This window comes from Macrobrachium nipponense, chromosome 7 (assembly GCF_015104395.2).
Source record: "Macrobrachium nipponense isolate FS-2020 chromosome 7, ASM1510439v2, whole genome shotgun sequence".
NCBI classification, from domain to species: Eukaryota; Metazoa; Arthropoda; class Malacostraca; order Decapoda; family Palaemonidae; genus Macrobrachium; species Macrobrachium nipponense.
The window spans coordinates 10,339,230-10,366,816 of NC_061109.1; the positions used below are offsets into that span (position 1 = coordinate 10,339,230).

The 27,587-nt window shown below is 42.7% G+C and overlaps 1 protein-coding gene across 1 annotated transcript in view; it reads left to right on the forward strand.

Moving 5' to 3' along the window:
* LOC135217360 (ATP-dependent RNA helicase DDX54-like) overlaps nt 1–27,587 on the forward strand; it is a 197,739-nt gene that overhangs the window by 137,841 nt on the left and 32,311 nt on the right. Inside the window, exon 14 of the mRNA XM_064253200.1 lies at nt 21,985–22,123. Coding sequence (XP_064109270.1) covers nt 21,985–22,123 — 139 coding nt within the window. The remainder of the gene's footprint in view (nt 1–21,984; nt 22,124–27,587) is intronic.

Below are 27,587 nucleotides of genomic sequence, written 5' to 3' on the forward strand. Positions count from 1 at the left end.
GTAGACTTCCCCAGATCCCTTCCACAAAGGAGGGATCTTCTCAGACAACCACACTTCGAGAGGTTTCATCAAACCTCCCCGCTCTCGCTCTGACTGCCTTTCGACTATCGAAAGACTTGTCAGAGCGAGATGCTTTTCTAGTAAAGCAGCAAGCTCGATCGCTAGAGCCCGGAGAACTTCCACTATCCGGGTTTATCAATCCAAGTGGGAAGTTTTTAGAAGGTGGTGTAAGTCAACAAGAAGAAGTTGTCCTCCTCCCAGTACCTCTGTAGCAGAAATAGCTGATTTTCTGTTATTTCTGAGGGAAGAGTCGCAGCTCTCCGTAGCCACGATAAAGGGCTATAGGAGTATGCTATCGGCCGTCTTTAGGAATAGAGGCCTAGATTTGGGAAACAATAAGGACCTGCATGATCTGATTAGGGTCATTTGAGACCAAGAAGTATAGAATGACTCTCCCCCTAACTGGAATCTAGACGTAGTACTGAAGTTCTTGACTTCAGAGAGATTTGAACCCCTACATTTGGCCTCGTTTCGTGATATAACGAGAAAATGTTTATTCCTTTTGTCCACTGGCAACGGCAAAAAGGGTTAGCGAACTGCACGCCCTTAGTGACAAAGTCGGGTTCAATATAGATTCAGCCATCTGTTCTTTCAAGGAATTATTCTTAGCGAAGAATGAAAATCCTTCGAAACCCTGGCCGAGAAACTTTCGAAGTAAAAGGATTATCGGGTCTCGTCGGCAGGGAACCGGAGAGGTCTCTTTGCCCAGTAAGGGCATTAAAGTTTTTACTTAAAGAAAAAGGAACAGTTGGGAGGTTCTAGACAAGGCCTGTGGTGCTCAGTGAAGGATCCATCAAGACCTATGTCTAAGAATGCATTAGCCTTTTTTGTCAGGAGCGTAATTATGGACGCTCATAAGGCTTGCACGGACGATTCCTTAAAACTCCTAAGAGTAAGAGCTCATGAAGTGAGAGCAGTGGCAACGTCTCTCTCTTTTCAGAGAAATATGTCGCTGAAGAATATGGGCTTGGAAGCGACATATTGGAGATGTAATTCTGTGTTTGCGGCTCACTATTTGAAGGACGTGCGTTTGTGACATATGAAAAATGTTTTCATTAGGTCCATTTGTGTCTGCGGGCACAATCCTGGGTACAGGAGCTTACAACAATCCTTAAATATAGATATGTTCTAGAACTTTCTTCTGAACAAGTGCAGTTGTCGCACAAGCGTCCAGTCACTTCAGTTCAGTAAGGAACTCTTGTGATATCTTGTAATAGAAACCTTAAATATAGATATGTTCTAGACTTTCTTCTGAACAAGTGCAGTTGTCGCACAAGCGTCCAGTCACTTCAGTTCAGTAAGGAACTCTTGTGATATCTTGTAATAGAAAATTTTTTTTTTTTAAATTATTGTGTACTTGTGCATTGTGGTTTGAGTTACGGTTGTTGCGAAGAGTTGGGGATAACTCTGAGCAATTTTTAATACTAACATGGTGGTTAGGATCAGGTGGTCGGGATTGATTGTTTGCTCCTTAATAAGGTGTGTTGTCATGTAAGTGGATCAGCACCCATTGACAAAGTCCTTTCAGGCTCTGCCGAGTAAGTGGATAAGACCCCTTCGCAGACCCCACAAGAATTCTTGGCCATAGATCACATATCTCGCTAAAGTTCTTGAGGTGATGCAGACTACGGGGGAAAAAAAAAACACCCCACGGAGTCTACCACCTATCAGGTAGGAACCAAGGTTTTTAATTTATACCTACAACAGATGTTGTTTACCTGTCTATTCTAGTAGTAGCTGTCTCTTACCCTCCACCGAAGGGTGCCAATCAGCTATGTATATATCTGACAGGTAAGTTGATTGTATGAAAATGATATTTGTTAATACAATAAGTTTCATACATACTTACCCTGGCAGATATATACGATTAGGGCCCACCCAGCCTCCCCGCAAGGAGACAGGTGGAAGAGAAAATATATGAGTAGAAAACGGGATTGGTTCCTAGTCCTGCCACCCAGGGCAGGCCGGTAGATCACCTGACCTACCTGTAGCGAGTGGCGCGAAATTTGAATTTCTGTCGGGACGACGGAGTCTTAGCTATGTATATATCTGCCAGGTAAGTATGTATGAAACTTTATTGTATTATAACAATATCATTTTCTTGCTAAGGGGATAGTAGATCTTGGCTCGTCTTTCAGGTCGTTTGTGGAGAAGTGGAGCCCTCTTGGAAAAAGTTGGCGGGGTTATTAGTGATAGTGTTGTGCTATCTGAGGAGGTGGCTGTTCGGCCCACCGGTTCTCCTAGACGAAGGTCACTGTCCTGCTCCCCTGCACACGGGAGAAGACATACCGAAAGTCCAAGGGAGGCCGGAGGGGTTTGCCCAAGGACAGTTGCCCCCTCTCTCACACCTTTTGGAAGTTCACAGGGAGCGACAGAGTGCCATTGGAAAGATGTCTCATTCAGTGTTTCATGTCTGTCATCGTATTCTTCAGTGGTGTCACCAGAAAAGAGATGTAGGCAGCACAGATTGTCAGCCTGTAGGCCACTAAAGAGACATTCCTCGATCTCTGACAGCTCTACTCCTCCTGTTAAGAAATAAAAGAGAGGTTGGTATCATCCCTCAACCATCTTGTAGCTTCCAGGTTTTGCCTAGTCGTCCCTTTTTGGCTACCAGGCGTTCTCCATTGCCCGAATGCCCGTCACATCAAGAATTCGTAGTGACTGCTGACATACATCGCTCAGCTTCTCCGTGTCCAGTAGTGTCCTTAGCAGACCAGGTAGTGCTCGTGTCGGACCAAGTAGCTTCCGCACCCGAGCGCCCGACTCCCCTCTCTGGCAGCTTGACGCACTAGGCTTCCCACTCGGAGCCCACGACGGCCTGTTCGGTGCCCACTTCAGCTTGCTCAACACCTGGATTTATGCCCAATCTTGGGCGTTCGACGCCTATGGCTACAGTATCAGTTCCGGACTTTACTCCTGATTCTACTTTGACTTATGTAGATGAGTTTTTGGCTCCTATTAAACATAAGTTGGATGAGCTTATGGGTTTCATGAAAAAGGAAGCTTCTTTAGGCAATAAAGTGTTCTCTCCTATTTCGTAAGAGGACAAAGCAGTAGAGGAAGAGACCCAACCTCATTCTGCTTACACTTCTCTATGGTGTTCTTCTTGGAGAATTATTCAGATTTCTTCTCTCCAGGGAAGACAGCGACTCTGGCCTCCACGTTTCTCAAGCGGAAAGCGCCAGTAGAAGAACTTCCTCAGATTGTTTTGTCCTCTGCTTTCAAGATAGCGTTACAAGAGTAAGAAGATTGGTTGGCTAATAAGAAGGATCTTGGCAAGGCTGCGTTCACGTTTCCTCTGTCGAGACTTAAGAAATGCTACAGATATTATGTAACAGGTGAGACTCCTTCCCTTGGAGTATCTGGCTCCTCCCAGGGAGATTCTCAGCCTTAGTGGACTCGGCCAGACGTTCAGCGTTCTGAGCAGCCAAAGTATTTTTCACTTCGCCAGAAATAGAACATCTGGTGAAGAACATTTTCAAGATTTTGGAGGTATTTAGTTTCTTAGACTGGACGGTGGGCGGTTTGGCAATGAAGATAGAAAGCTGTTCTTCATTGCAAGAAGACCTGTCAGCTGATTGGTTGGGAGTGCTTTCATGTGAAGACAAGGCAGTAAGAGACGCTTCCAGTGAAGTAGCTTCTCTTTTTGCTATGGGCCTTCTGAAGAAGAGGGAGCTGTGGTGCTCGTTTATCTCTAAGGGAGTTACGTCCACGCAGAAGTCTGCACTGTTGTTTTCTCCTTTGGACAAGATGTATCTTTTTTCTGCAGTCAACAGTAAGAGACATTCTGACAGATCTTCAGAGTAAGTCCACGACAGATTTGTTGACTCAGTCAGCAAAGAAACAGAAGGAGCCAGTAACCTCGGCTAATAAGTTGGTCTCTCCCCTTCAGCCTCACCCCTTTCATGGAGGCAAAACTGGTCATCGATCTAGGCATAGATCGAACTTGCGGCCAGGCTACAGATCAGTTAGGAAGACCAATATCAAAACTACCAACAAGTAATGAGTGGTGTGTCTCCTGTGTTCCCATAAGAGCAAGGCTCCATTATTTCTGGAGGGAATGGAGCAGCAAAAGTGCAGATCCTTGGGTGGTTTAGGTGTTAAGGGAAGGCTATTTCATCCCTCTCCTACAAAAGCCGCAGTTGTCCAGTTTTCCAATAATGTTAACAGAGTGCTCGGCAGGATCCGAGAGGCGTTTACCCCTCTCTCAAGAGGCTCAGTATCTTATCCACAAAAGAGCAGTAGAATTAGTAGTTAAAACGTGGCTCAGAGGGTTTCTACAACCTACTCTTTGTAGTCCCCAAGTAATCGGGGGGATGGAGGCCTGTCCTATAGACGTCAGCGCTCTGAACTAATGTATTGTAAAAACAATGTTTCTTATGGAGACAAATGCTTCTATCCTACCTTCTCTTCATCCAGAGGCTTGGATGGTGACTCTGGATATGGAAGAAGCATACTTCCATATCCCCATACACCCAGTCAAGGAAACTTCTCCGCTTTGTGTTCGAAGATAATTTATATAAATTCACAGCCCTGTTTCGCTCTGACGACTGAGCCCCAAGTCTTCATAAGGGTCTTGGCCCCTCTAGCAAAGTGGCTACACGTGATTGGGATATAAAGCCTCTTTTTACCTAGACGACTGGCTTCTACGCTTTCCCTCAAAGGAACAGTGCACGGGAGACTTAAGGAACCTTTTTGCTCTGACTCAGGACCTGGGAATACTAATAAATGCCCAAAAATCCCAGCTGGTTCCATCTCAGAGAATTCATTATTTGGGTATAATTCTGGACTCTCGGACTTTTCTATCGCCCAAAAGGGTCGAATCTTGCCTACACACGGTACAAGAATTCATGAATCGGAGGTCCTGGTCAGCTCTAAAGTGGATGAGCCTTCTAGGAACTCTTTCTTTAGTGGAACCATTTGTCAAGTTAGGCAGGCGACACATGCACCCTCTGCAATTTTATTTGAAGGTCATCTGGTCCGGAAAGACGCAGGAAGACTCGTTTGTTTTCCCCATCTCTGAGGATATAAAGTTGGATCTCCAATGGTGGTTGTCCGAGGACAGGTTACTGGAAGGAAAATAGCTCCGACCGAAGAACCCAGACCTGAAATTATACTCCGACGCATCGGACCTAGGATGGGGAGCCATCCTGGAGTCTCAAAAGACATTGGGTATCTGGTCGGTAGAGCAAAGAACTGTACACATTTAACGTGAAGGAACTGTTGGCGATCTTCCTCGGTCTGCAACACTTTGCTCAACAGGTTTCGGGAAAGATAGTGGCAGTATTTGCGGAGAACACAACCGCACTGTCATACATTCGCAAACAAGGAGCCACGCTCTCCTTCTCTCTTTATCAGACAGCAAAAGAACTCCTGATGTGGGCGGAACAGTGAAGAGTAACAATTCCTACTCGCTTTGTTCAGGACAGAATGAACGTCTTGGCAGACGAACTCAGCAGACGGAACCAAGTGCTCTCAGCAGAGTGGACACTAGAGCTCCAGATGTTATAAGGATCTGTGGAGTCTTTGGGGACAACCGACTATAGATCTCTTTGTGACAGCAAAGAACCATCGTCTGCCAATCTTCTGTTCGCCAGTGCCGAAGCCCTGTGCATGGGCGACAGACGCTATGCTGCAAGATTGGATGGGGCTGGACCTATACGCGTTTCCACTGTTCACAATGATTCGAGAGGTGATTTTCATGGTAATTGCTTTATAGCAAAGAATTATAAGTTAAAGGAGAGGAAAATGCATATTCTTCAAGAAGGTCTGCAGTGAGGAGGCATTCGTGCACGTGTTGGAGGCGCCTGTTCTCATGATTGTTCGAGAATTTCCCAGGTGTGTTATTAGAACTCTGCATGTGCCGTCACGTCGCTAGAAATGCAGTGTATTATGATAATCGTCTAGATCCCTCTAAAAAGTTCCTGTCGACTCGGGAGTCTGTGACGTTCGCTGGTAGGCTCTGCCCTTTTCAAGCCCGTAACAGTGATCAACAAGTTTGTGTCATCAAAATGTCTCCATGACTCTCATAGCTCCATTCTGGCCGAGGAAGGAGTGGTTTCCGGACTTCCTTCATCTAATTATAGACTTTTCAAGACTTCTCCCTCAGAAGAGGTCACTACTGCCTCACCTGTACAGGTTCCATCAGGGATTGTTCACTCTGTCTCTGACAGTATTTCAACTGTCAAGGGACTGGTTAGATTGAAAGGCTTTTCAAGACAAGCTGCAGAAGCAAGCCATTGCTAGATGTCGCAGAGCTTCTACTACCAAGCTCTACCTGTAGAAGTGGTCAATTTTTAGAAACTAGTGTAGAAGACATAACGTCTCTTCTTCTCAAACCACTATTACACAGATAGCAGATTTTCTGCTATTCTTGAGGTCCTTTAGGAAGTTAGCGTCCAGTACTATTAAAGGGTACAGAGCTATGCTATACTCTGTGTTCAAACATAGAGGTACGTATAGATGTGGGCACAACAACGACGTTAGTGATCTTATTAGATCCATGGATACTTCCAAGACAGTTAAGTCTGTAGGAATTTTTTTGGAATTTGAACGTAGTTCTGAAATGGCTGTCTGGGGACTCTTATGAACCCCTCTGCTTAGTTTTGCTAAGGAACCTCTCTAAAAAGACCCTTTTCCTGTTAGCTCTGGCAACAGCCAAAAGGGTCAGTGAATTACAAACTATAGACAAGTGAGTAGGGTTTTCTCAAGGTGATGCAGTCTGCTCTCTGTCCTTTAGACCTAGTATTTGTGAATGAAGTGAATTATGTTAAAGAAATAATAGTTTATAATGCAAGTATTTCAGACCATAATGTCATAGAATTAACAGTCCATTCCAAAGCAAGTGAAAACAGAGATAAGCAAGAAATGGAAAAGTGGGAAGGATATGGAAAATACAACTTCTACAGTAAAAATATAAAATGGTCAGAAATAAATGAAGAATTAAACAAAGATTGGGATAATATTTTCGTAAGTGATGATATAAAGGTAAATACGGAGATATTATATAAAATATTAGAGAAAATAGTGGATAAAAATATACCAAAGAAGAAAAGTAAACATTAGTCATGCATACCAAGAGACAGGAGGATCTTGTTCCAGAAAATCAGAAAGTGGAAAAAAGGTCTTGCAAAAGAAAAAAATGCATGGAAAGTGATCAAACTAAAAAGTAAGAAAGAAAATGCAGAACAAAAGATTATACAATCAAAAGAAAATGAAAAATGGGACTTGGAAGAAAAAACCCTAGTTGATATCAAGCAAAACCCTAAACTATTGTACTCGTGTGCGAAAAAGATGAATAAAAGACTAATAGAAATAGGCCCTCTAAGAATTGAAAGGAGATTAACGAATGAAAAAAAAAGAAATATGCAACATATTGGCAGAAAGATATAAGAGAGAATTCACCCCTAGAATTGATAATGAAGATAATGATACAGAAGTAAGGGATGAAAATAGTGAATATTTAGCAGACATAGATATTAATGAAGCTGATATTGTGTAGGCTATTAATGAAATTAAAAATGGAGCTGCAGCAGGGCCTGATGGTGTCCCTGCTATTTTGTTAAAGAAAGTAGTTCATTCTATCGCAAAGCCACTCAGAATATTATTAAGACAAAGTGTAGATACAGGCAAGATTTATGATGAGCACAAATTAGCATATATTACCCCTACTTTCAAAAGTGGATCAAGACTAGAGTTAAGTAATTATAGGCCTGTGAGTCTAACATCACATATTATGAAAGTGTATGAAAGGGTAATGAAGAAAAATATTATGAAACATTTAATGAAAAATAATTTGTTTAATATAGGACAACATGGTTTTGTACCCAGAAAAAGTACACAAACCCAACTGTTAGTCCACCGTTAGAACATATATAAAAATATGAAAAGCGGAAATGAAACATGTTATGCAAAAGACCTTGGTGTGATGTTGAATAGGAACATGTTATGCAATGATCAAATAGCAATTCTATTGGCAAAATATTGCAATATATGGTACCCACACTATCAAAAGGATATTTCACAAATAGAGTGTGTACAAAGGTCCTTTACAGCTAGAATAGAAGAAGTTAAGGATCTTGACTACTAGGAAAGACTACAATCCTTAAAATTATATAGTCTAGAAAGGAGAAGAGAATACTACATGATAATTCAGGCATGGAAACAGATAGAAGGAATTGCCGAAAACATCATGGAGCTAAAAATATCAGAAGGAGCAAGCAGAAGTAGATTAATAGTGCCCAAAACTATACCAGGAAAAATAAGGAAAGCACACAGGACATTAATCCACTACGCACCTGCATCAATGCAGCGTCTATTCAATGCGTTGCCAGCTCATATGAGGAATATATCAGGAGTGAGCGTAGATATGTTTAAGAATAAGCTCGACAAATATCTAAGCCGCATCCCAGACCATCCAAGATTGGAAGATGCAAAATATACCGGAAGATGCACTAGCAACTCTCTGGTAGACATTAGAGGTGCCTCACACTGAGGGACCTGGGGCAACCCGAACAAGATGTAAGGTCTGTAAGGTTTGGTTTTTCTGGCAAAGAACGAGGATGTGAACAAGCCTTGGTCACATTCTTTTACGATTATGAATGTTGTGGATATCATAGGACCAGAGGAGGAGGAGCATCTCCTTTGTCCAGTGAGAGCGTTATGCTATTATATTTGAATAGAGGACCTGCAAGTAATTTATGGTGTTTGGTGAAGTCTCCGTCTCGACCGATGTCTAAGAACGCCATTTCCTTTTACCTAAGGAACTTGATAATGGAGGCACATACTCAACTCCAGAAAGAAGTGTTACCCTCCATTAACGCTAAAGCTCGTGAAGTGAGAGCCGTGGCTATGTCTCTAGCTTTTAGGCAAAATATGTCCTTAGAAGCTATTATGAACTCTACATTTTGGAAATGAGAATTGCTCCACGTTGGGTCTTTTGTCGGTGGCTGGCATGGTGTTGGGGAAGGAAGCATAAGGAGCTAGCTGTTCCTTGACTATCCTCTGTTGTCTTGGTTATTGGTGTTGAGTTTTGGGAAGCCTGGGGGTACCTGTTACCCGAAGTACTCACCAGTCTTATGGTAGGGTATCACTGGATGTTTTTTATGGTGTAGGTGTTTGTTGTGTTTTATCTGGTCTAAGCCCAGGGCAAGGGCATCAATAAATAGCTTCCTCCAGTCATTGGTGAACCTCCATGGCTGAGAAGTTATTGCCCACCAAAATAAGGGCGAGCATTGGCCAAACTGCCAAACAAACAGGTCAAGAGAGTGACGTCCAGAGGCAGTATTAATCTGCAACGATCTCTTACCAGGTAAGGTACAATAAGTATTTGATAAATGCTTGCAGTATTTATATATTGAGTCATTAATATATATATATATATATATATATATATATATATATATATATATATATATATATATATATATATATATATATATATATATATATATATATATAAAATGTCTTCAGACTGGAATCAGCTACAGGTAATTACTTGGTAAGTTACATATGTAAAAATGACATTTTTATAATAAAATTAGATTTTACATATACTTACAAAGTAATTACCTGATTAAAGTCCTTCCCTCCTCCCCACACATGGACACAGCAGGCTAAACAAATTGGTTTTCTTTGCACTTTTGAACCTATCAGTCCAGAAAGTGGGTGGGTCCTAACACCTACACTAGTGATGGTGGCTCCATCACGAAATTTGTAAGATTTGACTGCTGCGGTAGTGAGCTTCCAGCTACAAGTAATTACTTGGTAAGTATGTGTAAAATCTAATTTTCTGGGCTCAGCTCGTGTCGCTGCGCGAAATATCCTTTAATCTATTATTTCTAGGGTAAATGTACTAACACATACCAGAGAATAAATAAAATAAAGAAAAAGGTCAGTATAACTGACTCGCTCACCCTCCAGGAGGGGTGTCGGTATGAACACTAGGCGAGTGAGACCACTACCACGAGCCAAATGCCAATAGAAATCTCCCACTACAAAATCCCTCCAAGAGGGGAGCCGACCCACAGAGTGAGCAGCTCGTACTACTACTACTCCATCCCATGCTGCCGACTGCTGCGCCTCTGGTGGACATCCTTTCAAGTTAGCGCACACGAGCGGTTGTGATATTTTTCTCTCTGTGTTTTTTGTACCCTTTCATTGGATTTTCTATTATGGAGCGTGCAGCTATCGCAGCAGCTAAGTTAAGTACTCAGTATTTACGGTTAGTTGGTTTTTTCCGGCCCTGAGACAGTATTTGCCGTTTTTTAGGTATAAATACGACCTCGGGGTCGGAAGCATGGCAGCATGGTTCTGCCTCGTGATGGGTTCGTTCTTGGTCTCCCATACCTAGAACATCCCCTTATTTATCTTCGCTCTTTATGATTATCCGCTTTACTTAGGGTACGGTCTACTCAGGTTTGTCATGCATGCATGTATTTTACCTTACGTAGGCTTCTTCTATCCAGACCCTAGTCCAGGTTCTTAGTATCGGCCTCTGACTAGCTTTGAGTGGTAGACTTGCCTTCGGGTTAGTCGTACACTCCTGGATTTTTTCTCCTGCTATATTGTTTTCTTTCTTTCATTTATTTATTTATATAACTGTATATTTTATTATTGTTAGGTTAGTTAGGCGTCTGGCTTAGCCTAGGTCCTGGCTCTTTGAGCCTATACTACCGCTCATCAGTTCGGTTGCTTCCCTATAGCATCTCTCTGATCAGTTGGTTCGGCCCAGTGGGCTTATTTGCCTCCGCTTTTCAGTTCAGTATGCTTCCCGATAGCATCTCCCTGATCAGTGGTTGTCCTAGGCTTAGTTGTCGTATTTGGTCTTACCGCCTCGTGGTCACTTCGTGATCACGGGCCAGCCAGACGCCTGTCCAGTCATTCTTCCCCCCCCTCCCGCTCTTCCATAGAGTCGGGCGGGGGCGGGTCGGTCTGCCCATGCTCGCTCCTCATACCCGAGCCTGCCTCCCTCTCTCCCCTCAGGCGGAGGGGCTAGGGAGTCGGGACAGACCAGACTGGTCTCGACCTCTCCGGCTTCTCGGTCCGGCCGGTTGGTACGGAGTGGGGGGTACTGGCCTTGCCCACCCTCCGCGCTACCTTGTCGCTCCGGGCTAGCTTGAGCCTGTATGTCTTCTCGCTCTTTCCCATCTTACTAGGGCTCCTTCCTGATCGGAGTCCTGGTATCCAGCGGAAAGTTGTTAGTCCACCCAGTAGGGTGGACCGGAGCATACAGTGGGTCTCTACTAACCTTACCGTTTTGCTGAGTTACTACACTCCGCTACGCACTGGACTTAGTCCGGTTTGCTTGTGTGTTAGGTTTAAGTTATCTTTAAGTTTATCTTAAGAACCTTAAACCATCCCCCTCCCTTACATATCTTACCGGATCTCTCCGGGATTATAGCCTATTCAGGCGATGCAGGGAGGGGTTACGCACAAATTTTTTCCGAGCTCCGGCATGCATCGGAGCTCTTCTGTCCTTTAGACTGTAAGTGATGTTTTTTAAGATACTCATGTGTCTCCCCACTTACAGGCCACCAACTGTGAGCATCCGGGATGTTCCGCCACACTTCAGGACCCTTGTGGACACGAAGTTTTGCCGGTCCCATGCTCCATGCGCGACTCCGCTCGGGGACATCCAGGTCTGGTACCATGAGACGTGTACCATATGTTACGATCTGGTGAGCCAGCTTTTGGAAGGGGTAAGTTTTTACATCTCCAGTAGCTGCTCCGCTTCTTTTTTAGCGCTTAAGTTTTCATCATATTAACTTAAGGCAATTAATTTAAGTTATACTTTAAGTTTTAGTTTAAGTGATTCTTAAATCTAAACTACGCCCTCTCTTCCAGGCTCCGGCGGTAAGAGATACCGCACTGGCTACCCTGCGGGCCTGGGTCGGCGGTTTTGGGAAAAACGCCGCCAAGGGACAGCCCTACATCCTAGAGAAGCGGTTGGCATTACTAATCTTCCCCGGAGGCAAGGCGACAGGATACGTCGACCCCGATAGAAGCGGATCCGACTATCGCCTTCATCCAACAACAGCTGGCCACCTCATTAACTGATCAGGACCAGGATATCTCTACGGATGTCGCGACCCTAGATATTAATGTTGAACCTACGGTAGGTATAGACGACCTGTTGGTCGAGGTAGGTACGGTGGACACCCAAGGGTCACCCTTGGGCGTAACTGTTTCTTCTACTCCTGCAACCTCTCCATCCTTCCAAGGCTTTACGGGTGACGAAATATATTCTCCTCCTGGTGCTTCGGTTAGACCTAAGGTCAAGTCTAAGGTGATGACTTTGACTAAGACGTCGTCGTCGTCTAAGAAGACGACTTCGGCTTCATCCTCCTCCCGTAAGTCTCCGGCTGGGAATCCCGGAGCATCCAGGTCTAAAGCTTCTGCTCCGGCTCTAAGTCCTCGAGGAGTAAATCCTCCAGAGAGAGATCTCGCACTCCGGCAGAATCACCAGTTCCGCTACCTTTGGTTCCGATTCAGAGCCTCCCCTCCACCTCCGCAGCAGCTCCGGCTTTGGACTCCAATGCTGGCCTGTTGCAACAGGTGGGGGACCTGGTTGGGTCCTTAAAGAGTAGCATGGAGCAAATGATCTCTCGTCTGTCGGACAGGATTACTTCCCAGGACTCCATTATAGCCGGGCTGAGAGAAGCTCCTCTAGCCTCTCCTCCACTGTCCAACACGAGTGGATCCCAACTTCCTCCGTATGACTCACTACCTCAGTTCTCTATGAACAATCCGTGGAGAGTAGCGTCATACGCCCCCTTCCAGGACGGTCTCATCTCTATACCGGAATTTGGGACTCGAAGAATAGAGGACTTCGAGTTCTTCCCGGAAGACCTCCAGCCTCCGTTCATAGGCTACGCAAGGCTTACGCCGTCGGCTATGGTGCGGGACGATAAGGTACCTAAGGAGACAGTCCTCTACTCACGAGACCAGGCTCAGAGAGAATGGCTCAGGTGTTTAGAGGACATGGATTGTTCTAACACCAAGATACAACCATTTAAGAGTCCCTTTACCATTTTTACAATGGATGAGAGTACCCCGCTCCCGTTCCTAACCAAGATCGCGAGGTCGACCATCCCAGCGGCCCAGAAGGGGGAACCTATACCGCAGTTGAAGGAAGCGGATCCCACTTCTCCGTTGCTCCCCTCAGTTGGAGAATTGTGGGAAGACTTGCCGAATACTTTCTCAGCTGGCAAACTCAAACCGGACTGTGCTATGGAGCAGTTTGGTGAAAAGCTACCCAGGCTCCCAGATAGCCTTATTCAGGCTGAGTTTGATGCAAAATCGCGTCTAGCCAGATCCATCAATTCTATGGCTATGTCTGAGGTAGCTACCATGGCTTATGGATCAGAAACCGATTTTTAAGCTCATGACCAAAGCCCTGACTCAAACGGTACAGTCAGATATGTTTGAGTTTGCCACTGCTCGGACGAATTGTAGGAAGCATGTCCTACAAGAGGCAACCATTCGGCATGAACCGAATAGGTTACTCTCGTCTAGCATCTGGGGAGCAGATCTCTTCCCAGAAGCTATGGTTAAGGAGGTCCAGTCAGAGGCTACCAAGTTAAACCAGAGCCTTAAGGATCGTTGCGGCCTTTCGGCTAAGAGGAGGCAAGACCTGACTCCTAAAGGTAAGGGACAAAAGAAACCCAGGCGTTTCCAACCTTACCAGAAGAAGCAACTACGCTTTCCTCAACAAGTTCCAACAGTACCATTAGTGCAGACAGCCCAACCCTCCACTTCTAAAGGTCAATCACAGCCAATTTATGTGATATCCCCTCAGCCTCAGCCCTCCACCTCTTACGCCATCTCTCCAGCTTACAATCAAGCCTTCGAGAGTCAAGCTTCTCAGAAGTATGACCGCTCGGGTAAGGGAGGTAGAGGTAAGCGTTCCTTTCATGGGAGAGGATCGGGAGGCCCCTTTAACAGGGAAAGCACTTCAGAGGAGGCCGAGGCGGTTACCAGAACCAATGAAGAACTTCAGGTAGGGGGAGGCTGTTTCACTTTCGCCACCGGTGGAACTTCAGCCAATGGGCTCAGAGCATAGTGTCAAAAGGTCTGGGTTGGAGCTGGTTGACGAACCCACCTCCATCCAGACCTTTCCGTCAACTTCCTTCCAAGGAATTGACAGAGTACGCAGACGATCTCCTTCAAAAAGGAGCTATAGCGAGAGTCAAGAGATTAAAATTTCAAGGTCGCTTGTTCAGCGTGCCAAAGAAAGGCTCACAAAAAGAAGGGTAATCTTAGACTTGTCCCGCTTAAACTTAGCCATCCGCTGCGACAAGTTCAAGATGCTCACGATCTCACAGGTGCGGACCCTACTTCCCCAGTGGGGCCGTCACCACCTCTATCGATCTTACAGACGCTTACTATCATATCCCTATTGCAAGACACTTCCGTCCGTATCTGGGTTTCAAGATAGGAGACCAGACATTCTCCTTCAAGGTAGTTCCATTCGGACTCAACGTGGCACCCAGAGTGTTCACGAAGCTAGCGGAAGTGGTAGTGCAACAACTCAGATCGCAAGGGATCATGGTAGTAGCGTATCTCGACGATTGGTTGATCTGGGCCCCATCAGTCGAGGAATGCAACAGAGCTACTCTGAAAGTGATTCAGTTCCTGGAATATCTAGGCTTCAAAATAAACAGGACCAAATCAAGACTCACTCCAGAGTCAAACTTTCAGTGGCTGGGGCATTCAATGGAATCTATCATCCCACACTCTGTCGATTCCATCAACCAAAAGGAAAGAAATAGCAAAGTCAGTCAAGCAATTTCTAAGTCACAAACTAGCGTCAAGGAGAGCCCAGGAAAGGATCCTGGGTTCTCTCCAGTTTGCATCAGTGACAAACGTCTTAATGAAAGCCAAACTGAAAGACCTAACCAGAATCTGGCGCTCGCGAGCAAACGTCAGGTCCAGGGACAAACTATCCTCAGTGCCTCTGATTCTAAAGAATCGACTTCGGCCATGGGCGAGAGTCAAGAATTTATCAATGTCAGTACCCCTTCAGTTCCCTCCACCAGGGGTCACCATCCACACAGACGCGTCCTTAAGCGGCTGGGAGGGTATTCCCAGGTCAAAAGGTTCAAGGGACTTGGTCACCTCAGTTCCGTCAGTTCCATATAAACGTACTGGAGGCAATGGCAGTGTTCTTGACTCTAAAAAGGTTACGCCCCACCCAAGTACTCCCCCCACATAAAGCTAGTCCTGGACAGCGCAGTGGGTAGTACATTGTATAAACAGAGGAGGCTCCAAGTCACGTCATCTAAATCACGTCATGATAGCCATCTTCTCCCTGGCAGACAAGTTCAGTTGGCATCTTTCCTCCACTCACATAGCTGGAGTAAGAAACGTCATAGCAGACGCCCTATCCCGATCAGTACCCCTAGAGGTTTCGGAATGGTCACTGGACAACAGTTCGTTCCAATGGATCCTTCAAAGAGTCCCAGGGCTACAGGTGGACCTCTTCGCATCACAAGCGAACCACAAACTACCGTGTTATGTAGCCCCCAACCTGGACCCTCTGGCCTATGCCACGGACGCCCTGGCTCTAGACTGGAACAACTGGGAGAAGATTTACGTCTTCCCTCCAGTGAATCTCCTCATGAAAGTATTGAACAAACTCAGGACTTTCAAGGGTCAAGTGGCTCTAGTAGCCCCAGACTGGCCGAAGAGCAACTGGTATCCTCTAATTTTGGAGCTGGGCCTTCGTCCTCTTCAGATCCCAGTCCCAAGCTCTCCCAGTCAGTACAAATGAAGACTGTGTTCGCTTCCTCAGGGATTCTCAAACCTAACTTTATGGATTTCATGAAGTTTGCGGCAAAAAGAGATGCGAATATTGACCCTCAGAATATTCTATTCTTGGAATCCGATAAAAGGGATTCGACTTTGAGGCAGTATGATGCTGCTGTCAAAAAGTAGCAACCTTCCTGAGAGATTCGGATATTAGAATCATGACAGTTAATTCAGCTATATCCTTTTTCAGATCCTTATTTGAAAAAGGTTTAGCAGCTAGCACGATTACGACAAACAAGTCAGCTTTGAAAAAGATATTTCAATTTGGATTTAACATAGACTTGACGGATTCCTACTTCTCGTCTATTCCTAAGGCATGTGCTAGGCTTAGGCCTTCTGTAAGGCCTACGTCAGTTTCATGGTTCTTAAACGATGTTCTAAAAACTGGCTTCCGAAACCGATAATGACACATGCTCGTTTATAATGCTCTTAAGAAAAACCCTATTCTTATTAAGCTTAGCTTCCGGAGCAAGAACTTCAGAACTGTCGGCTCTATCCAGAGACCCGAATCATATTCAGTTCCTTCCCACAGGAGAAGTCCTACTTTCTCCGGAACGTAGCTTTTTAGCAAAGAATGAAGATCCTTTGATGAGGTGGGAACCTTGGAAGGTACTACCCCTTCCACAAGATGTATCTCTTTGCCCAGTTACAACCTTACGAGCCTTTCTGTCTAGGACCTCCTCATCTTCGTCGGGTCCCCTCTTTAGGAGGGAAAAAGGTGGAACTTTATCCATTAAAGGCATCAGGCAACAAATCCTGTACTTTATTAAGCAAGCCAATCCTGACTCTTTCCGAAAGCACATGATGTCAGGGCAGTAGCCACCTCAATTAATTATTTCCAACATATGAACTTCGATGAGTTGAAAAGTATACTGGATGGAAATCGCCGACAGTGTTCAAACGTCACTACCTTAAGTCCTTGGAAGCTCTGAAATTCCCAGCAGTAGCAGCGGGTAACATAGTTTCCCCTGACTCTAGCTAGTTTGTAGTAGAAGATTCAGTCCTCCTTTCTACCTGCCTCACCCAAAAGTTCGTCTATTCCTACCTGGTTCATTTGCATTCACCTTGTGTCTTAGCTGCTTTTGTGATAGTGTAGTGGGTGCCCCTTATTGTCTGGTTAGGGACACTCACAAATGATTTATACACATTGATCTCATGGATGTTTCCCCTTATTTTTATGCTAGGGATACATCATATTATAATGATTACGGGTTTTGTATATTAAGTCATATACATTCCTTTATATATTATTATTGTTGATTGTTTTTATTAATTGCTATTATACTTTTGATACATGCTGTTACACAGATAACATTGATACATGTAAATAATTTTACCTGTACATATGTAATTACCTTGTTTACAAACATGATTAGATTTAAGGGTAATTTAAGCATATTTCTATTTTTATACCCCTGTGTATATGTATCTTTTAGCAATTATAGTCTATTCTTATATATTTTATCTTTTATTTGAGACCTATTCTGATTTATTTTATTTTTATTCTCATTTTATTACTTTTGTTTACAATCTTGTGCTATTTCTCTGGTACGATTTCGCGCAGCGACACGAGCTGGAGCCCAGAAAAGGGATTTTGACGTAAGGAAAAATCTATTTCTGGGCGATTGGCTCGTGTCGCCAGCGAAATCCCACCCTACCCATCCCTTCGCCCAAGATTGTCTGCTAACTTCAGGATGGCCACCAGAGGCGCAGCAGTCGGCAGCATGGGATGGAGTAGTAGTAGTACGAGCTGCTCACTCTGTGGGTCGGCTCCCCTCTTGGAGGGATTTTGTAGTGGGAGATTTCTATTGGCATTTGGCTCGTGGTAGTGGTCTCACTCGCCTAGTGTTCATACCGACACCCTCCTGGAGGGTGAGCGAGTCAGTTATACTGACCTTTTTCTTTATTTTATTTATTCTCTGGTATGTGTTAGTACATTTACCCTAGAAATAATAGATTAAAGGATATTTCGCTGGCGACACGAGCCAATCGCCCAGAAATAGATTTTTCCTTACGTCAAAATCCCTTTTATAAAAATGCAATTTTTTCCATTTTACTGGAGTTCAGCCTCATACCCCACTGACTACACCATTCACTAATCTGCTCCATGTCCTGATTGAGAGTACGGGCAGCTTCATTTCTCTTGTTTGGAAACTATGACACCTCAAGTGATGCATCAATAGTATACTGAATGATCTTGTGTGCCAAACCAACAACCATATCATCTGTATTGTCTAAAAATAACAGTCGCCCAAAAACACTGCCCTGTCAACACCAGACACAATAGGTCTTGGTTTAGTAAAGATTCCATGAACAGTAACTCGTTGCTGCCTATTTGTAAAGAAATCTTGAAATATACTTAAAACATGTCCACCCACTCCAAGATTCTGAAGTTTTTAAATAAGTGCCTGGTCATTTACTAAATCCTAAGCAGCACTAAAATCTTATTTCAGTTACTTTACACTCAAAACCCTTATCAAGGTTCTCTTGCAATGGCATGTCAAACCTAAGAAGGGCATCGCAACTATCTAACCGCATCCAATGTGTAAATTGACTATCAGCAAACAGTCCTTAGATCCCACATAATTATTTATATAATTGTTTAAAAACAAGTTTTTCTGTTACTTTGGAAAGCACAGGGAGACTAGAAATTGGCCTCTAGTTACTGCAGTCCAGAGATATGTAATTTTTTGGAACTGGCACTGTATTGCTGAGCTTGTGCTCATCTACAAAGGTACAATGTTGAAATAAAAATGTATAAAATGTACTAATCTTGGTAGACAACACACTATAAACTATAAACCTTTTTGAAAAACAAAGGGAAGAAACTTTCAGGATATTCTCCACCCATGCTATCAAGATTATCCAGAATTTTCTTAACTTCCCTCCTGGGCATTTCCTTTGTCTCTTTCAAGAACCCGAAGAAATTCCCGTTGGTGAAGCAAAATTCTCCATCTCACAACGTACACACACCTAGCAGATCACACCAACACTGAGAACACCCAGAGAAAAAAAATAAATAAATAAAATCGGGCAAACTAAACCGGCTTTAAAACATAGAAAGTAATCACGTCCTATCTTAAAAGCGGTAGGAAAGTAACTGATGGGTCATGGAACGCCAAGGGCATTCTGGGTACTACAATACCCCCTGACGTGGTATAGATGCCAATAGTTCCTGGATCTCACAATTTTGTTATTAATTCTACCATTTTCCAGCTTGGCACTAGTATTATCAGGTTTGTTAGTTATGAAAAATACAAATTGGTTAAAAATTTGTCATTTTGACATAGGAAAAACCTATTTTTGGTAGCCGCTGTGATTCCTCAAAGATAGACCAACTAATTTCATTCAGAGAATAGGTTCAGAGTGACAAGTATCAGTGAGAGGGACATCCTCAACTGATTGCTTAGCTTCAAAAGTTCAATGAAGCAGTTCAGCGTTTTCCTTAGGGTCAGTAACCAATCTACCATCAGCTATTAGTACTGGAGGAATAAAAGATGATTCTGACCCAAAGATAGATGATGCCAATTTGCTCCACCACAGATAAGGCTGAATAATATTTTTCTACCTTCCAGCTATAAAAAAGTGTATTTTATATTTTAGCTCCTGTGTGGTTTTGTGAATAAATGTTTGCCTGCAATGCATGTAATGCTTTTTTGTCTCGCTCACCACAAGTATGAGAAGTGAAGATACGAGAAAAACAAGTAGGGTCTCCCAAGTCATTTTTTATGTTGCCAACAGTTGTTCATTACTATAGTACCTTTGAAATCCAGTTCTATCCACCTGCTCTCATTTGTAATGCTAGCTGGTCTTGTTTGCTGACCAGTGGTGTCACTATTATAATAAGTATACTATATTGGGAAGGAGAGTTTGCATTTCTTTACCAATGTTACTGCTACTCCTTTGTTGAATTGTTTAGTGTTATGGTAGATTTAGGTTTTTACCTTATTAGGGATGAAGAGTCACAGTCTTTCAGCAGTATTTGATAATCTGTGCTGACTAGATGTCACTTAGCCCATTTATGTATCTGGACAGGGGAAATTCTGCACTTTCTATTTCTATGTTTGCTGTATAACTAACTCTGGTGTTAGCTGCTCTGCCTGCTGTTTCTTGGATACCAATGGTTGCTCTTGCCTTTTTACTTGCTAGTCTTGCATGGTCAGCTCTCCCTGTTATATCTGTGTGTTGGCTGCTTTTTTGTACCTAATTTATAGATTCCACCTACTGTTCCTTCTGAACAGATGGTTGCTTCTACTTTATCAACTGTTACCACTTTTCTGCTACAATATACCTTCTTTTGTAATGTATCTTCATGTTCAGACTTCTGTTCAGGCTATTCACACACTGCTTGCTGTTACTTAGGTTGTTGTCTCTGTGACAGGTGTTTCTTGCACTTCTGTTGCACAAGCAACTTTCAGGCCTGTGATGCCTGCTATGGACAGCACAGCTCTTTCTTACACTTCTCTTGCACCAGCAGCTCCCAAGCCTGTGGTGCTTGCTATATTTTGTGTCTTTTGTTTCAGTTTTACTGACATTCTCAGCTGCTAATGCTGTCTCTGCTATGCTGGCTGCCCCCTAATAAGCCTGCTTTATTTCTTATTCTTGGCTTGGTTTTGACTACTTCCATAAATAGTGGTGAAGATCTGTCGTCTCATTGAATTGCTGCTGCTTCCTCCCAGGTTTGAAGACTTTGCATCGCTTTGCTCCAGACATTGAGTAATTTTTCATTTGAGTTCTGATGCTTATGTAGTCCAGGAAGAGGTATATGCTTTCTCAAAGGAAACTGTAAATATGGAATTCATCACTATCACTGAAGCTTGTTCCATCTATCCTCACACTCTTCCTTTGGTAAAGATAACCACCTTCCAGGTCGTGTGGTCCCTGTTGGTTGCAGTTATTTGATTTGTTCCTATACAATAAACAAATCTGCTTCTCAGTAGCACTTACTCCTTGCTCTAACAAGGGGAGAGAGGAGTGGTAACAGATCCTTTTGACCTATGTGGTTTGTTGCTTGAACAGACAAAGTTCTTTGTACCTTTCATGAATGCAGTGAATCTGGACATGTCTCATTGTGTTTAATCCCAGAAGGTTGAGTTTTTAGATAAACTCGATCTTCTAGGAAGGGTGGTCAGGTGGGCTGGACCCCCAGCTGGTTACAGTGTCCAATCAATAGTCACACTGTTGCCTGATGAAATTGATGCCACGAGCATTTCCCTTGTCTTTTACACCACTGACAGCAGTTGATGGTGATCTCTAGGTTTAATCAGCTCCCTTTGGCAAATTTGTATTGGTCATGTCAGTTAAATCATTTACATACATTATATACCTTATATGCATGGGGGCAGGGCAATATAAATTTGTTTTATATTAAAAAAATGAATGAGTCAATCTAACTTACTCTGAAATTACATTTACTGAAGTTTTAAAATTTCTTATATTAGAATTTATTTATTAGTTTTATTTATCCATATTGTATTTCATAGTTTATTAACAAATAATTAACAATTGTATTATACAAAGCCTTTGGTATTCATACAAATAGTATTTGCAAATGTAGAAAATTGTGAGCATATGACCCTATAAGTGATTAAGTTTGGTATTCAAATAAAAAACTGGTAGTCATGGTATTTCAAAATATAAATCTTGCCAGTATCAAAAATGCTCAAGCAAATTGGATGAAAGATAGAGTGGGAAGTAATCGGTTGCATTCATTTTAGTGTCCATTAAGTTGAATGTTCTTATCAGATTTTATCATTAAGTTTGAAAATAAATTTTTTTTTGGTAAGTAATGAAATTTGACAAGTTGAAGTTCGTTATTTGAAGTACCATGTAATTTGTTTTTTTGTATGTAAAAAAATTAATTTGGTTTTTACAAAAATACTTTTTTTTTTATTGTGATATGAGGAAGAACATGCATGTTCAGTTGTAAGTTTTCTTGATTTAATAAGCTGTAAATAACTATGCTTTACAGTTACAACATCATAGCTTGTACAGTAATTGGTAGTGATATGTTATAAGTTGAAGTCTTCTACTAGGTTAGGTGTACACACATCAGATACTTTTGTATGTAGTTGTGTAAGTACATACAGACTAAAATTTCTTTTAATCTTTCAGATATTCTCTCCAGTCAGGTTTTCATAAGGATACAGATCAGGCAACCTTAGATATGCTTGATGATGATGATGTGAATCAAAGAAAGAAGAAAGCTTTACACAAATGGAATCGATATTCAAAGAAGTTTGTCAGTACTCAGGTAGGGTTAAGTAACCTTCTCTTGTTAGTTTTGTGGATTCATAAAATACATTTAAAAACTGTTGTAGAGATTTATGTATGTGTTCAAAAGCTGGTATGTAGATTGTGATATGCACAAAAATGTTCACATCGGTTACCACTTAAAATGAAGAGAATATCACAGAAGATTACAGATGGTAATGACAAACTTCATAAGCTGGAAGAAATAAATCTGAACTGTATCATTATCATTAATCTTTTCACGTGATGGTAGAAAACACAAAGTTCTGGTACTTGGATGTTTTCAGTAAACTTCACAAGATTTGGGTGGGGGGTGGGGGTGGGGGTGGGTGTTCCTATCATCATAGGATGTCTCCTCTGATGAGTAGCATACTGATTGTATGTATAAGGGATCACCTCATAGGATGTCTCCTCTATTGAAGATGCATGTTTCCTGGGCAGCTCAAGGACTTCTCCCCAATGTGCAGTGCAATTACCTTGACAATGCACAAGTTGACTGTAGGATATTTAGAACATACTATCTGTGCTGAGTATTTTGTCAATCCCCTTGGGGTATCCTATTGACTGTTCTGTCTGCCTGCTTGGAAAGACCTATGTTAGATCTCTTCTCTGCGACAGAAGCTAAAGGTCTTCTATTCATGGTCCCAGACTTGTTTGTTGGAGAAGACGATTCCTGTCTACCACCAGCTCCACTCGTTAACAGTCAAGATGCACCAGTGGGTGATCAACAACTTGTGGAGTTCATGGCCAGATACATTCCAGGCAGGAGGAATGTGGTGGCCAGCAAGCTGAGTTGTCAGACTAAAGTCCTAAGTATGGAGTGGTCTCTGCATGAGGATGTAGCGGACAGGCCATTTCACTTTTGAAGAAGACCGGTGTTAGACCTCTTTGCCGCTTGCTTCAACAAGAAGCTGGAGGTCCACTTCTTGATGGTCCCGGAACCTCTTCCTCTGGCAGAGGACGCTCTACAGCATCCTTGGGACAATCTCAAGGTGTATGTCTTCCCTCCGTTTTGCCTGATCTGTCAGGTCCTGAACACAGTAAAGAGTTCCAGGAATCTCAGGATGGCCTTGGTGGCACCTCTGTGGCCACAGGCAGAATGGTTCCTAGACCTCCTGTATCTTCTGTCAGCATATCCGAGAGGAATTCTCCCATGGCACAACCTCCTTTGCCAGCTTCATGTGGAAAGGTTCCACCAGTCAGTAGGATCTCTATCGTGATTTTCTAATCTTTCTCAGAAACGAGAAAGGCCTTTCTGTCTCAGCTGTCAGAGGCTACAGGGCTGCCTTGTAGTTGGTCCTGCCCTGAAGGGCATGGACATGGCCTTATCCTGGGAAATCTGGATGTTGTTCAGGAGTTTCGAACAATCCTGTTCACCAAGAGAACTCATGCCTGTGATGTAGGATCTTACTCTGATCCTGAGTAGTGTCACTCAAGCTCCATTCAAGCCACTACATCAATCATCAGTCATGAATCTGACTCTAAAGACAGTTTTCCTGTTGGTCTTGGCTTCCTCAAAGAGAGTTGGAGAGCTTCATGGCCTGAGTTATGACATTGAAAACACCAGGGGTTGGAGGTCTGTGGCCTTCGAATTTGTCCCAGAATTTATAGCTAAAACTCAAAATCCCTCTGTTCAGGATGGCAGATTTGCCTCGTCTTCAATTTCCTCCCTTAATGAGTTTGTGGACAGCGATTCGCAGGAGTTTTTGTTTTGTCCTGTCAGAGCTTTGCACCGCTATCTAAAAAGGTCTCATCACCTAAGGCCTAGTTGTCGTAGACTTTTTGTTTGCACCACCCGTTGCAGAATGGAAGTTTCCAAGAACCATTTCATTCTGGCTGTGTGAGGTGATTAAGCAGGCATACTCCTCACCTTATAGTTCTGTTACAGAGTCTGTGCAGGCTGGAGCAGGTGACATCAGAGGAATGAGTTCCTCTCTGGTATTTAAGAAGAACTTGTCTGTTCATAGGATTTTGAATGCTGGTTCCTGCTTCAGCAGACCATGCTCACTTCCTTTTGGACACTTTTCCTTGGGTCCGGTGGTGGCTACCCAGCAAGTTGTGTAGCTCATCCAGTGTGGAAGAGAGAATGGGTGAGATGTCTGGTCTCCTCCTTTCTCTTTTTTTTCCTTTCTTACTACAGGCGGGTTGAAGAATAAGACACGTCATAAGCTGGAACTGGTCTGATACAGGTGAGAGTGGTAGCCATACCGGTTGCAGTTCTTTGGTTTGTTCCTGTATGAAAATCACATCTGTTTCTCAGTAGCACTTACTCCTCTTTGACAAGGGGAGGGAGGAGTGGTAACAAATTACTGTGGCCTACATGGTTTGTTGCTTGAACAGACAGACAGTTCTCTTTACTTTCCACAAATGCAGTAAATCTGGACAAGTCTCATTGTGTTTAATCCCAGCAGGTTGAGTTTTTAGATACATGCTTATCCATTCTCTCACGGGTTCACACCCCTTCTTTATAACTCGATCTTCTAGGAAGGGTGGTCAGGTGGGCTGAACCCCCAGCTGATTCAGGGTACTTGTACCTCCCTCCAAGTGTACTAAGTCTATCCTATTGTTAAGACTGAAGGTTTGTTCTGCATATGAACAAAAGACAAATTTTTAATCAATATGTATTTTTCATAGCTAACAAACTTGAGGTCTTAATGTTTACTGCCCACCTCTTGCTGCCCCTCTCATATCCTGGGTTGGAAGAAAGACTGGTGCGTCACGAGGTTCCAAGCCTGGTCGGTGACCAGCATCCACATTGTATACACATGAGTTGCCAGATGCCACAGATTCCTTGCTTTACAATCTTTGAATATTTTTTAATTGGTTTCCAGGTGGCGCTCAAAGATTATCCTTTTGTTAAGACCTCAGGTTCATTACCCATGAAAAATACAAATTGATTGAAAATTTGTTATTTTTTAAATAGTACCAACCAGTTCAATATTATCATTGTGCGCCTCTTTGATCTAATGTATGGTTTGAAAATAGGACACCCTTCGAACAAAACAGGACTTTCATCAACCACAAGATTTTGGAATGAATGATAAGTCTGTAAATTGTTCATGTATGTTTGCCTTAATGTTCCATATTTTCCAGTCTCGTTGACATGAGAGTCGAGACTCTCAAATCTGTAGAGCACCTACTACCAATGACAGGGAATAAGCTTGGGAAATACTGGTACATGGACAAGCATAGCAACCGGCCAATGATCTTTGAAATTATGTTTACACACAAAACATGAGTAATGTTACTGCAAGGAACTTGCATTTCCCCAATTCTTCATCTAGCCATAGCCAGTCAGTTAATCAGCAGCATGATGTCCAAGATAATGGTTTGTTTCATCTACAAAAAGCCTAAAATAACCTTGATATATCACTAGCATTATTCAGTTCAAACTCATCACCCTGGTTATCCCAGTAAAATTGTAATTACTAGGTATATGGTTTCTTCCGTAAGTCCAGTCATCGTTTTCTGAAGCTCCAGCTGATGTGCCACTATGCATCCAAATATCACGAATCGCACTGCTTCATGATGTGTACGTAAATCACTTTTTGCATCACTGTGCTCTTCCTTTTGGTGACTTGGATCATCAATTTCATCATTATTATTACGTAACTACCCTAAGCCCTCCAATTTATTATTGTTTATTACTCTCATCATTTTCACTATCTGAGTTTGCAAAATCATCATCTTCTATTTCATAAAATTCCAGCTGCGAGATGTTTCTAATTTTGTCAACAATCTTTTGGGTATATATTTTATGCCTAGCACTAGTCTTGGATGTTGCCAGGTTCACCAGAATTGGTGCAAAATGTAGCTGGGAAGATGGAAATCTGTGTTGCACCTTCCACTTCTATTACAAAATCTTAGGAATAAGTGTTGTTCCACCTCTGCACTGAGCTGAGTTTTGAAGAGGCCAAATTCTGGTCTCTTTACTCCTTCAAGCAATTTGAATGGTTTATCACAAAATTCAATCAAATATCATTGTGTGAATTATAGTCACCTCTCAATTAAAGCGAGGGTAAAGTTCCCGGAGAGTGTGTTATTAAAAACGCATTATTTAAACATTTTTCCTATAAGAAATAACAGTAATAAGGGGGGTTACGTTCCTGGACTTGGGGAAATCTATACTGCATTATTAATATAATACTATGTGGGTCAGACAAAAAAGAAAAACAACAAAATCTTTCGCTTTATTAATAAATAAACGACATCTTTCACTTTATTAGTAAATACATACAGTGCACTGTGCTGTCTTTGATTATGTCGATGGCCATTGTCTGCAGCACACACCACTCTACGCCTTGGCTCTCCCTTCTCACCCCCTCACTCATCGTCTTTTACTTCCTTGCTCACTCGTCTTCTTTATCTGATTCTTTTTCTTGTTTTTTTTTTCCTCTTGTGGTCTTGGGTTTTCTTGAAAAATTGCTCCAGTTTAGTCTGTGATGCTGATGTGTGGTTGATTTGAAAACAACGGGCGGCAATTCACATCAAGTAGAAATTTTTGCTTTTTAAACATTTTAAAATATTTTCTAGCTCGCAATAAATCGAAAGTGCGTTGATTAAACGCGTTAATTGAGAGGTGACTGTAATTTTCATTTGATGCATTCAGGAACCTTTTCCAGTATAGCTCATCATATGATGAGTGCCAGCTGCAAAGGGTTAAAGAACAGCCTTTTTATGGCTCAGTAAGTCATCTTCATAGCCTTTGAGAAGTCTCAAAGGCTCAGAGTTATCTTTATTCAGTGTTTATGCAAATGAGATCAAGTGCTCCACAGACTTCATTTTCATTCCAAAGAAAGTTAATGTCATTTCACCTTTGAATGGTTGACTCTGTAATTGCTTAAATATCGTATTCTCTAGGCCTAGTAGTTGCCTAAGGTCAAGTGTGAGTTGTAGCTATTTAATTTTTGGGACACTGGATTCATCTTCCTCACCCTCATAAGCCATTATTTTGTACATGAACTTTCCTGTCAGATATATACGTAGCTATAGTCTCCGACGTTCCCGACAGAATTTCAAATCTCGCAGCAAACGCGACAGGTAGGTCGGGTGGTCTACCCTCCCCGCCGCTGGGAGGCGGGTGTATGAACCAATCCCGTTTTCTAATCAGATTTTCTCTGTCGCTGGGACCGGCAACACCTGTTGTGGGTTCCTCCTGATAGTTGATTTCGCTCTCACTTGCCTGGGATCTTTTTTGGATGGATTTTTGGTGACGTACTGGATCTTTTTGGCTTGGCATACGCTTTTTTGTGGACTGTTTTGATTTTGCTCTGGATTTTTCTTTGAATATGTCTGATTTGGATTCTGTTGTTAAGACACCTGCTATGTTTAGAGTATGTTCAGTGGATGTATGTAAGGTGAGGTTGCCGAAAGCTTTGGTCGACCCTCACACTGTATGTATGAGGTGTAGGGGGAATGATTGTGCATTTAATAACCCATGTAAGGAATGTGAGGGTTTGAATGAA